Raw genomic sequence first — 12,551 nt, 5'->3', positions numbered from 1 at the left:
TCAGCTCGGGGATTCGATTCACCAACCTTTCGGTTATTGGCCCAACGCTCTAACCACTAGACGACCTGCCGCCTTTAATGGGAGAGACTAGCATATAAGGCCGCGTAAACTGAATAGCCAAAACCTAAAACGGAATCTTACCTTTACCAAACCATTAACCCTGAGCTAATGTGTTTGTTATCGGGTTGGGTGTCAGGTGTGTCCTTAAAGCCCTTTCCCTGTTTAATGGACGTTTGAATTGGAGCTTCCTGGGCGTTATGGCGCTTTCAATACAACTGGTGCACCGTTCAAAACAACTGAGAACTCGGAAATCTCCGACTTCAGTGCGTTCAAGACAACAGAGAACTCGGAAAAAACAAGCTCAGACTGGGAAAAATATTTCTGAACGATCATCCAACTTGGAATTCCGAGTCGGAGACTCTGGCATCTTTCTAGAGCTCCAATCTGAAGATTACCGACGTCATGATTTGACCTCGTTCTTTTCTGAGTTCCCATTTGTTTTGAAAGCACCATGAAAACTCAGAAAAAAACGAGGTCATAGGCTATAATGACTTCAGTGATCTTCAGGTCGGAAAGTCAGAGCTCTAAAGATGCTAGAGTTTCCGACTTGGAGTTCCGAGTTGGATGATCATTAGTTTTCCTAGTCAGAGCTTGTTTTCTTCCTGAGTTCACAGTTGTCTTGAACTTCCTGAACTCGGAGATTTCCGAGTTTCCAATTCTCAGTGGTTGTGAACACGACAATAGAGGAGGCGCGTTATACTTACTCATCGTCGACATCGTTAATGCCTTGTTCAACTGCTAGTCGGAACTTGGAATCTCAAACATTTCTGACTTGAACCTGGTTGTAGTTACAAGCGTGCCACATTTGAATGAAAAAGAAAGTCGGAAATGTCAGAGTTTCCTAGTTCCGACTAGTATATGAACGCGGCATACCGCACAGATACTGGGGCAAGCAAGCATGCCCACGCTACCATACTTCTACTATATGACATATCATTTGAATATGCCAAATAGCTCCTCCCCCATTTCCTATTGCTACAGCGTTGTAGGGGTTGGACTGGAGTAGAGCACATTACGTCCATAATGAGTCGAGACATGAAGGAATTTACGAAACTGTAGTTTTCCAAAAATAATATCGTGGGTCACTTCAGGGACTCGAGCTATTCAACTCCTTGTCCAGATGTGACTGTTTCAGAACTGTTATGTCAAACATGAAAAGACAAAGTTCATGGCAGGAGGATATCGCCCGAAACTTTTCCAGACTATTTCAAAGAACTAGATCTCAAGAACCTGAGAAAACAGAGGAAAGCAACATCAGGTTTGAACCACAAAGTTAACATTGTAACAAATAACAATCCTACTTTATTGTAGTGGCTTTCCAGCTTCTAGTTTTGGCAACAAAACCGTGCTTGAATATGATGTGAGGCACGAGGACGAGAGTTTCTGCCCGAACGACAGACAGTGGTCGCAATCTGTTACATTTTCCATCTACATTGTAACTTCTCTCGAAATCTAACATTATCATTCTGTTTCTATGTAGGCTATCTACTTCGCTGTTTTATATATCTATTAACTACATAGCCCATTCATAGACCCTAACTATCTTTAGCGCCTATTGATGGAGGTATCTTCCCGAGCGATTTTTGTTAAGAGGCCCGAAGCTTGCTCTAAACGTTGACACTCATCGCTAGATGTATGCTTTTGGAAACATAAGAAACGCATATTTCACATCAGCTATAAAAATAAATAAAAATGAAACGAAAGGTTACATTCTACACACCTTTATTAGGTTGGTGTTGCCACGGCCATGTTACAGTGCTTGTTTAAGACTAAGGAGACAGAGGTGACCACCTGTGCGATTAGCTATCTAGCATGCTCTGAACACCTGTGTGAAAACATTACTGGGGAGGAAAGTCAACTGGAGGCACACAGTTTATGGATCTGTGAAAATCAGATACAGTAATTGCATATGTTTTATTTGAAAGATTATTTCTAGCTGATATGAAAGATAAGGGCCATGTGTTCTGAAACCCGTTTTGCAAGCGGTTATTATTGACGTTTCAGCATCGGAATTGTAGTTCACGTGGTCAGTTTACAATGCTGCAATGTACACCACTTTTATTCCTTGCCTTTCATTCAGCATTTAGTAATATCATTTAAACGGCATGTAGCCTAATGGTTAGAGCGTTGGGCCAATAACCGAAAGGTTGCAAGAGCGAATCCCCGAGCTGACAAGGTACAAATCATTCGTTCTGCCCCTGAACAAGGCAGTTAACCCACTGTTCCTAGTCCTTCATTGAAAATAAGAAATTGTTCTTAACTGATTTGCCTAGTTAAATTAAGGTTAAAAAAAAAAATTCAGTGTGGGAGAGAACCAAAAACCAACAGTTCTGCAGTATAAAACTAATGTGCACCTCTGGTTTATTCTTCTGACCTATTTTTTTCTCCCATCATCAGTGGCCAGGAGAATTCAGTCAACAGCAGCCTCAGCAGTGAGACCAATGAAGGGGAACCATCGCTCCACCAAGAAGACCTGGAGCTGTCCAAGGTATGGAGGTTAAGCAGAGCTGACTGGTCAATTCATACCTGGTGCCCATGTAGCAGTATTGCTTCAGTCCCTCTCCTTTCCACATCCTGGGCTCGAACCAGGGACCCTCTGCACACATCGACAACAGTCACCCACGAAGCATCTGTACCTATCACTCAACAAAAATCGCAGCCCTTGCAGAGCAAGGGAAACAACTACTTCAAGGTTTCAGAGCGAGTGAAGTCACCGATTCAAACGCTACTAGCGTGCATCGCTAACTAGCTAGCCATTTCACACCGGTTACACCCATAACTGTGTACAAGTAAACACAACTTGCACAGAGAGAACCTGTAACACTAACAGAGCTGCTGTCGAATGCTGAGTAGAACAGTTGAAAACATGTGGCATATGCTGAAAGTTGAATGAGGATGATTGCAGGGAAACAAGAAGAAGTGGCCCAAGGGCTGTCTTGAAGCTCTTGCCCTCAGGCTGCTTGTGTGTGTGTGTGTGTGTGTGTGTGTGTGTGTGTGTGTGTGTGTGTGTGTGTGTGTGTGGTGCATGCACACACGCATTTGTTTAGTACAGTAGCGTTAAGGACAGTAAGGGATCTAACCATCAACCAGAGCGGTTTGGTTTTGCAGTCAGGGCTGTGGGCTTACAATTTCCATAGCCTACTCCTGGCAAATTATAATGCTGACCATAGCAGTATATTATTTGCACGTAACCAGAAATAGTTCTAGCATAGCTTTTAAAGCCAGCTTAACAACAGGATTTGCCCCTGACTCAAGTGGTCCCCTTCATAGTAGGTCTGAATTGAATACCATTTCTGTAGCCACCGTTCTCCAGACATCCTCCAGCCTACAAATACTTGCTTACAAGTTTCTTGGAAAATAAATACACAGTCTACTGGGCTCGTTAGGCCATCAATCAAATGGAGAATTATGTCAGGCTGTACAGTATGTGCTGCCCAGTTGAGAGAGGGAAGGAGCTCATATTTCTTCTGCTGAATCTCTCTCTCTCCCTCGCTCTCTCTCTCTCTACTGTAAATAGTATTGACTTGGGTTGGTCTTGCTAAACAGACATTTTGAGTGAATTGGTGAGTTTATCATTACCTGAAATAAGTGTCTTTGTGCAAGTGACTCCACCTGCCCTGACCTCAGCTTACATCAACAATGTCATGTGACTATGTTTGCACGTGCCTACATGTGCCGAAGCTCTCTGTCGATGTGCCTATGAAAGTGTGTGTGTGTAAGGGGGGGTTGCTCATGTATGAGTAAACAGTATATTGAGTAGAAGGATGTGTGTGTGCACTCGCATGTCTCATGGTCAGGAGGAGCTATATTAGGAGCACTCTATAAAGACTCCAGAGGTTGGGAATGCTGAGAACTCTTGCTACCGTGGCTTGTCGAGCAATACAATCCCTCATCCGCAGTGGAAGGTCAAAATGTTATGTCAAAATATGAACAACCAAATTGCATTCATAGCCTTGAGTATTCTCTTTACCTCTTCATCTCCTCCTCCTCTTGTTCCCCTTTTTCCTCCCTTCAAGCCGTCCTCCTCCCTCACATGGTTCCGCATTAGCTGCTAGCCTCTCTGTCTGGACTGAAAATACCCCTATAGTCATGTGCTTATTGGCTTTGCTTAGAACTCTGTTGTTGATGTTGTGTTAAGTAAAGTATCTATCCCTGGCAGTCAAACATATTGTGTGTCTCACACATGCTTAGCCTACAGAGGGTGAAAAATGCTAACAATTGCTGGAAAGACTGAGAACCAGCAGCACTGTGACTAGAACCTAACCAATAATAAACACCTCTCTATGAAGGGTACTTACTGTAAGGACATCATAACATATTCATACACATTCATAAGCGGTGCATTAGTATTTTACAAATGTTTACACTCATGTCTACACTCGCGAGTTGACATTTCCGTTATGTCACCTATAGTAGGTATACTGCAATGACCAGCGTTGGGTGGCTGACTTTTATGAAATGCCTAAGTTTTTCTTGTGAATGTGTTATGTATGGGTTATGAAGGTGTCATGACATCATTATGTAGGTACCCTTGAAATAAAGTGTTACATACCCCTCTCTCAAACAGAAAAGCAACATTGGCATCTTTCCTTATTTTCTATTTCCTGTGTGTTAGATCTTAGCTATAGCATGCTGAGTTTTCCTTGGCTTGTCACCCTCTTCCTGTGTAAAGGCTGTTGTTGGAAACATTAAGTAGGTCAACGGCAGCAATAGAAAATAGGAAGCTGCTTTTCTCTGTCAGTTTGTTGGCTTTGTCGGCCAAACAAGCAGAGAATGGGCTCATCAAAACACGTTCCCCCACCTCACGGCCGGCCACCCTCCCGGCCACCCTCCCGGCCCTCCTGCGGAGCGTCTCGCCACAGAAACAGAGGTAGAGAGGAAGGGAGGGAGGGAGGCAGGTATCTGTCTGAGTGTGATGTCTGGGTGCAGGATATACAGTAAGGTCCAAAGTTATTGACACCCTTGATAAAGTTGAGCAATAATGACTATAAAATAAATAATTCAAGAAATGTGCTATATTGTATACTAAAAATAAATAGGAAATTATATTATTTTATTACAATTGCTCACAGAAGAGATTTTGTTTAACTAGTAATAAAAAAAATTGCAAATGTATGGGTCAAAATGATTGACACCCCTAAAGATTCTTATAAATTAAGTAGTCAAAAGTGTAGTATTTGGTTCCATATTCCTATCATGTAATGACTCTACAAACTTGTTGGATGCATTTGCAGTCCGTTCTGGTTTGGTTTCAGATTATTTTGTGCCCAATAGAAATGAATGGTAAATAATGTATTGTGTAGTTTTGGAGTCACTTTTACTGTAACTAAGAGTGGAATATGTTTCTAAACACTTCTACATTCATGTGAATGCAACTATGGTTACAGATAATCCTGGATGAATTGTGAATAATGAGTGAGAAAGTTAGAGGGTCAAAGATCACACCCCCGGATATAATAACATCCCCTGTTATTGGTAATGGTGAGAGGTTAGCATGTCTTGGGGGTATGATCTTTGAACACAACCAAAACTAACTGCAAATGCATCCAACAAGTGTCTAGAGTCACAAGCTTGTCATTGCATGATAGGAATATGGGACCAAATACTTACCTTTAGACCACTTTATTCATAAGAATCTTTAAGGTTGTCAATAATTTGGACCCCTGATTACTTATTAAACCACATCTATTTCTCTGAGCAATTGTATTAGTATAAAATAATATAATTTACCCCCAAAATGTAGCGTAGAATATAGCTCAGTATTTGAATTATTTATTTTATACAGTCATTATTGCTCATCTTTATCAAGGGTGTCAATAATTTCGGACCCTTCTGTAGCTAGCGGGCTCATCAACTGACTGGCTCTACTAGATGGTGAGGGATCTGTGACTAATGGTGTCCGCATAAATGGGTTCAGTTTTCTCCTAGCAGAACTCGGCTAGGCGACGCGACCGTCTGTTCTCGCATACTCTCTAAAGACCTTCACTTGAAAAAAAAAATCTGATTAGTAAAAGATAAATCAAGAAATCTGTAATTAATGTTGACATTTTTGCCAAGGAAGTCCCGCAATCTTCCATCTAACTAAGATGTTTGGTGATGTATTTCTCAAGTGAAAAAATGGTCATGAAAACTAGTCGTCTCTTGTTGAATGGCAAGACACAGTACCGGGGGAATACATGGTAGTCCAGTAGGGCAGGAGTGACAGTGAGTCCAGTGATGGCCAGAAGGAATGGTGGAGGGATCGCAGGGTAGTAGGTTTGTATCTGGATTATGAGGACATTTGGGACAGTGAGGACTATTTATGTCTCCTCTATCAGTCTAGAGAAAGTGTCTGCCCTCAGTGCCCTGTGATGACCTGGACTCATGCCTGCCCAAAAAGTTTTATTTCTATAAAGTGAGCATGGCTGGCAATGTTTTTGACTTCGAGAAGGCCAGGTCATGGTCAAAGCCTATTTTAAGAATACTTTTTGGGAGTATTAAAAATATACGTATAACCATTTAATATTCATTTGATGTAAGTTTGTGAGTCATGGTGCAGTGCTTAATCCTATCCCAACCAAGTGAGAGAGAGAGACATTGTCTGTCTGTCTGTCTGTCTGTCTGTCTGTCTGTCTGTCTGTGCTCATCCTTTGTGATGAGCTGGAGGATCATTTAATGAGGAGAGGGTCAGTTGAGGCCTCCCTGTGAAGGGTGAGGCAAACACAGTGATACCAGAGCTCATTTACTGGTTGAAGCTGTTCCAGGAGAGGCATTGTGCTAAAGGATCATGGGCTTTATGTTCTAATAATTCTAATATTATATTTAATATAAATAGATTTAAATGATATAAATAGATTTAAATTATCTTTCATAATGTTCTCAGAGAACTAGATGGTGAAAACATATCCAATCCTTTTCCTACTAGTGTTCTTGAAGGAAAAGCAAATGAAGAGAGGAGCATGCTGTTGGGGAGTATTGTGATACAGCCCCCTGCCTTCAGATACAGCCTCCGACCACTCCGCAATCTATTGTGTCTGGACCTTGACAGCAGCTGTCTGATTGATTTGGTGACCCTAATTCTGCCCCCTTAACCCCCCCACCCCCACCAGCTCCCACTTCTTAAGATTTGTCATGTTAAAATCTAGTCTGGTAGCACATTACTTTGTCTTCTTGTGGATATTGTCATCTCAAGGCAGGAAGGGAGTAGCTGAGGAAGTAAGAGAAACCACAACGTAAGAGAATGCTCTGGTTGCTGATGGCTAATGGACAAAGAGTGCAGGATGTCCATACACAGTGCCTTCAGAAAGTATTCACACCACTTGTCTTTTTCTTCATTTTGTTGTGTTACAGCCTGAATTTAAAATGCATGTAATTGAGATTCTTTGTCACTGGCCTACACACAGGCAGGTATTCTAGCGGCTGAGAGTGTTGGGCCAGTAACCGAAAGGTCGCTGGTTTGAACCCCCAAGCCGGCAAGATGAAAAAATATTCTGTTCTGCCCTTGAGCAAGGCAATTAACCCCCAACAACAACTGCTTCCAGGGCGCCGATGACGTGGACGTCGATTAAGGCAGCCCCCCGCACCTCTCTGAATCAGAGGTGTTGGATTAAATGCGTTCAGTTGTGCAACTGACTAGGTGTTCCCTTCCGTTCCCCATAATGTCAAAGTGGAATCATGTTTTTTTTTTATTTTTACAAATTAATAAAAAAAAATAAAGCTGAAATGTCTTAAGTCAATAAGATTCAACCCCTTTGTTATGGCAAGCCTAAATAAGTTCAGGAGTAAGAATTTGCTTAACAAGTCACATATTAAGTTTCATGGACTCACTCTGTATCATGACACAAGGCGAGACCCAGATGCAGACACAGGAGGCAGATGGTTGGAGTCTTACAATATTTATTAATCCAATAGGGTAAGGCAAATGAATGGTCGTGGACAGGCAAAAGGGTCAAAACCAGTTCAGAGTCCAAAAGGTACCAAAGGGCAGGCAGGATGATCAGGCAGGCGGGAAAGTAGTCAGGCAGGGGTCAAAACTGGGAAGAGTATCAAAAAGAGAATAGCAAAAGAAAGTACACACTGGTTGACTTGACTAACATACAAGACGAACTGGCACAGAGAGACAGGAAACACAGGGATAAATACACTGGGGAAAATAAGCGACACCTGGAGGGGTTGGAGACAATCACAGGAACAGGTGAAACAGATCAGGGCGTTACACTGTGTGCAATAAAGGGAAGGGGGATACCTAGTCAGTTGTACAACTGAATGCATTCAACTGAAATGTGTTTTCCGCATTTAACCCAACCCCTCTGAATCAGAGAGGTGTGGGGGGCTGCCTTAATCAACATCCACGTCTTCCTGGGGAACAGAGGGTCAACTGCCTTGCACAGGGCAGAATGACAGATATTTACCTTGTCAGCTCGGGGATTTGATCCAGCAACCTTTTGGTTACTGGCCCAATAGTGTTTTAACATTATGTTTTCATGACTCTCTCATCACACACATCAAATCAAATGTTATCAAATCAATCCTTACACTGAAATGCTTACTTATAAGCTCTTAACCAACAATGCAGTTTTAAGAAAATACCTAAAAAAAAGTAAGCGATAAGAAGAACAAATAATTAAAGAGCAGCAGTAAATAACAATAGCGGGGCTTTATACAGGGGGTGCCGGTACAAAGTGAATGTGTGGGGGCAGGGCTGTCGAGATAATTGAGGTAATATGTACATGTAGGTAGAGTTATTAAAGTGACTATGCATAGATAATAACAGAGAAGGGGGGGGCAATGCAAATAGTCTGGGTAGCCATTTGATTAGCTGTTCAGGAGTCTTATGGCAAGAATGGTAGAAGCTGTTTAGAAGCCTCTTGGACCTAGACTTGGCGCTCCGATACCGCTTGCCATGCAGTAGCTAAGAGAACAGTCTATGACTAGGGTGGCTAGAGTCTTTGACAATTTTTAGGGCCTTCCTCTGACACCGCCTGGTATAGAGGTTCTGGATGGCAGGAAGCTTGGCCCTGGTGATGTACTGGGCCGTACGCACTACCCTCTGTAGTGCCTTGCGGTCGGAGGTCAAGCAGTTGCCATACCAGGCAGTGATGCAGCCTGTTAAGATGCTCTCGATGGTGCAGCTGTAAAACATTTTTAGGCTCTGAGGACCCATGCGAAATCTTTTAGATTATCTGTGAGGTCCCTCAGTCGAGCTGTATTCACAGATTCAACCACAAAGATCAGGGAGGTTTTCCAATGCCCCGCAAAGAAGGGTAAATGGGTACAAGTAAAGAAATCTGACATTGAATATCCCTTTGAGCATAGTGGTTATTAATTATACTTTGGATGGTGTATCAATACACCCAGTCACCACAAAGATACAGGTGTCCTTCATAACTCTGTTGCCGGAGAGGAAGGAAACCGCTCAGTGATTTCACCATAAGGCCAATGGTGACTTTAACAGAGTTTAATGGCTCTGATAGGAGAACTGAGGATGGATCAACAACATTGTAGTAACTCCACAATACTAACCTAATTGACAGAGTGAAAAGACGGATTAAGCCTGTACTTAATACAAATATTCCAAAGCATGCATCCTGTTTGCAACAAGGCACTAAAGTAAAACTGCAAAAGATGTGACAAAGCAATTAACACTTTGTCCTGAATACAAAGTGTTATGTTTGGGGCAAATCCAATACAACACATTACTGAGTACCACTCCATATTTTCAAGCATAATGGTGGCTGTATCATGTAGGTATGCTTGTTGTAATCGTTAAGGACTGGGGAGTTTTTCATGATGAAAAAGAAACGAAATGGAGCAAAGTACATGCAAAATCCTAAAGGAATACCTTGTTTAGTCTGCTTTCCACCAGACACTGGGAGATGAATTCACCTTTCAGCAGGACAATAACCTAAAACACACTGCCAAATCTACACAAGATGCTTACCAAGAAAACTGAATGTTCCTGAGTGGCCAAGTTATAGTTTTGACTTATATCTACTTGAAAATATATGGAAATACCTGAAAATGGTTGTCTAGCGATGATCATCAACTAATTTGACAGAGCTTGAAGACATTTGAAAAGAATATTGGGTAAATGTTGCACAATCCAGGTGTGGAAAGCTCTTAGAGACTTACCCAGAAAGACTCACAGCTGTAATCACTGCCAAAGGTGCTTCTACAAAGTATTTACTCAGGGGTGTGAAAACCTATGTAAATTAGATATTTCTGTCTTTAATTTTTAATACACTTTCAAACATCTGTAAAAAAACATGGGTTCAAAACAAGATGACATAATTTCCACCAGTTTTGCCCGCTGGGAATGGTTCAATGAGATTGCCTTGATTCGTACATTCTATGCAGGGTATGCTTGAGTGGTATACCGTATACCGGGGGATTTGAAAAAGCAATTGTATGGTTTTTCAATGCCGTCAATACTGGCAAAACTGTTTCTTTTAAGTTTTTCAATAGACTCAAATATTTGTAGCTACTTTTTCAGTTAATTTCTGCAGACAACTTGTGTAATACATTAGGCGATAAAGCAGATTGCGTTCTTCATTTCACCTGTCACATTATTTTACATTATGAAAATTACCGTAGTTCCCTAGATCAGTTGATCCAGTCACGTGTTCATGTAAAGAGCACAACGGGAGAAAGTGGAGCTGGTGAGTCCATAGCGTTTTATACAGTGATTAAATAGTTTTTTACCCCTCATCAATCTACACACAATACTCCATAATGACAAAAGCAAAAACAGGTTTTTAGAAATGTATATAAAAATAAAAACAACGGAAATATCACATTTAGGGTCGTTCTGTTGGAAGGTGAACCTTTGCCCCCAGTCTGAGGTCCTGAGCGCTCTGCAGCAGATTTTCATCAAGGATCTCTCTGTACTTTTTTCCGTTCATCTTTTCCTCGATCTTAACTAGTCTTCCAGTCCCTGCCGCCGAAAAACATCCCCACAGCATGATGCTGCCACCACCATGCTTCACCGTAGGGATGGTGCCAGGTTTCCTCCAAAAGTGACGCTTGGCATTGAGGCCAAAGAGTTCAATTTTTGGTTCATCAGACCTTGTTTCTCATGGTCTGAGAGTCCTTTAGGCACCTTTTGCAAACTCCAAGCAGGCTGTCATTTGCCTTTTACTGAGGAGTGACTTCCGTCTGGCCACTCTACCATAAAGGCTTGATTGGTGGAGGGCTGCAGAGATGGTTGTCCTTCTGGAAGGTTCTCCCATCTCCACAGAGGAACTCTGGAACTCTGTCAGGTGACTGTCAGGTCTTGGTCACCTCCCTGACCAAGGCCCTTCTCCCCCTGATTGCTCAGTTTGGCCGGTCGACCAGCTCTAGGAAGAGTCTTGGTGGTTCCAAACTCCTTCCATTTGAGAATGATTGAGGCCACTGTGTTCTTGGGGACCTTCAATGCTGCAGAAATGTTTTGGTGCCTTTCCCCAGTTCTGTGCCTCAGCACAATCCTGTCCCGGAGCTCTACAGACAATTCCTTCGACCTCATGACTTGGTTTTTGCTCTGACATGAACTGTCATCTGTGGCACCTGATATAGATAGGTGTGTGCCTTTCCAAATCATGTCCAATCAATTGAATTTACCACAGGTGGATTCCAATTAAGTTGTAGGAACAAGGATGATTAATGGAAACAGGATGCACCTGAGCTCAATTTCAAGTCTCATAGCAAAGGGTCTGAATACTTATGTAAATAATGTATATCTGTTTTTTATTTTTAATACATTTTCAAACATTTATTAAAACCTGTTTTTACTTTGTCATTATGGGGTATTGTGTGTAGATTGACGTGGAAAAACATGTATTTAATCCATTTTAGAATAAGGCTGTAATGAAGCAATGTGGAAAAAGGGAAGGGGTCTGAATACTTTCTCCATAGGCCTTTAATTGCTAGTGTGACATAATTTTACCATCCTTATTTACGGTGTCATTCATAAACATGATACCTTCCTTGTAAAAGTTTTTTAAAGAAAATTTGTTGTTCCTTTATCAGTACATTGGAGTTTAGACATATCAAATTGTATTTGTCACATGCGCCGAATACAACAGTGTGTAGACTTTACTGTGAATTGCTTACTTACGAGCCCTTTCCTAACAATGTAGAGTTAAAAAGTAAGAAAAATGTCCTAAAAATAACAATACCAAAACTATATACAAAGAGTACCGGTACCGAGTCAATCTGCAGGGGTATGAGGTAACTGAGGTAATATGTACATGTAGGTAAGGGTAAAAGTAACCAGGCAATCAGGAAAGATAATAAACAGAGTAGCAGCAACTTATGTGAAAGTGTGTGTGTGTGTGTGTGTGTGTGTGTGTGTGTGTGTGTGTGTGTGTGTGTGTGTGTGTGTGTGTGTGTGTGTGTGTGTGTGTGTGTGTGTGTGTGTGTGTGTGTGTGTGTGTCGGTGTAGTATGTGTGAGTGTGTGGATAGAGCACAGTGAGTGTGCATAGAGCCGGTGCAAGAGAGTCAGTACAAATAAAAATGGGCTCAATGCAAATAG

General features: G+C 41.8%; 1 protein-coding gene across 2 annotated transcripts in view; it reads left to right on the top strand.

Annotated features, from left to right (window-relative positions):
- The first annotated feature begins 1,008 nt into the window (after positions 1 to 1,008).
- Positions 1,009 to 12,551, top strand: part of LOC115148756 (uncharacterized) — a 73,373-nt gene continuing 61,830 nt past the window's right edge. For both annotated transcript variants that reach the window (XM_029690949.1, XM_029690948.1), the window contains exons 1-2: positions 1,009 to 1,318; positions 2,458 to 2,548. In XM_029690949.1, the coding sequence (XP_029546809.1) occupies positions 1,203 to 1,318; positions 2,458 to 2,548 (207 nt within the window). In that variant the 5' untranslated portion in view covers positions 1,009 to 1,202. The remainder of the gene's footprint in view (positions 1,319 to 2,457; positions 2,549 to 12,551) is intronic.

Source organism: Salmo trutta, chromosome 15 (genome assembly GCF_901001165.1).
Source record: "Salmo trutta chromosome 15, fSalTru1.1, whole genome shotgun sequence".
Lineage (NCBI taxonomy): Eukaryota > Metazoa > Chordata > Actinopteri > Salmoniformes > Salmonidae > Salmo > Salmo trutta.
The sequence above is the reverse complement of the archived record's forward strand: the minus strand, read 5'-3'. Positions and strand labels throughout refer to the sequence as shown.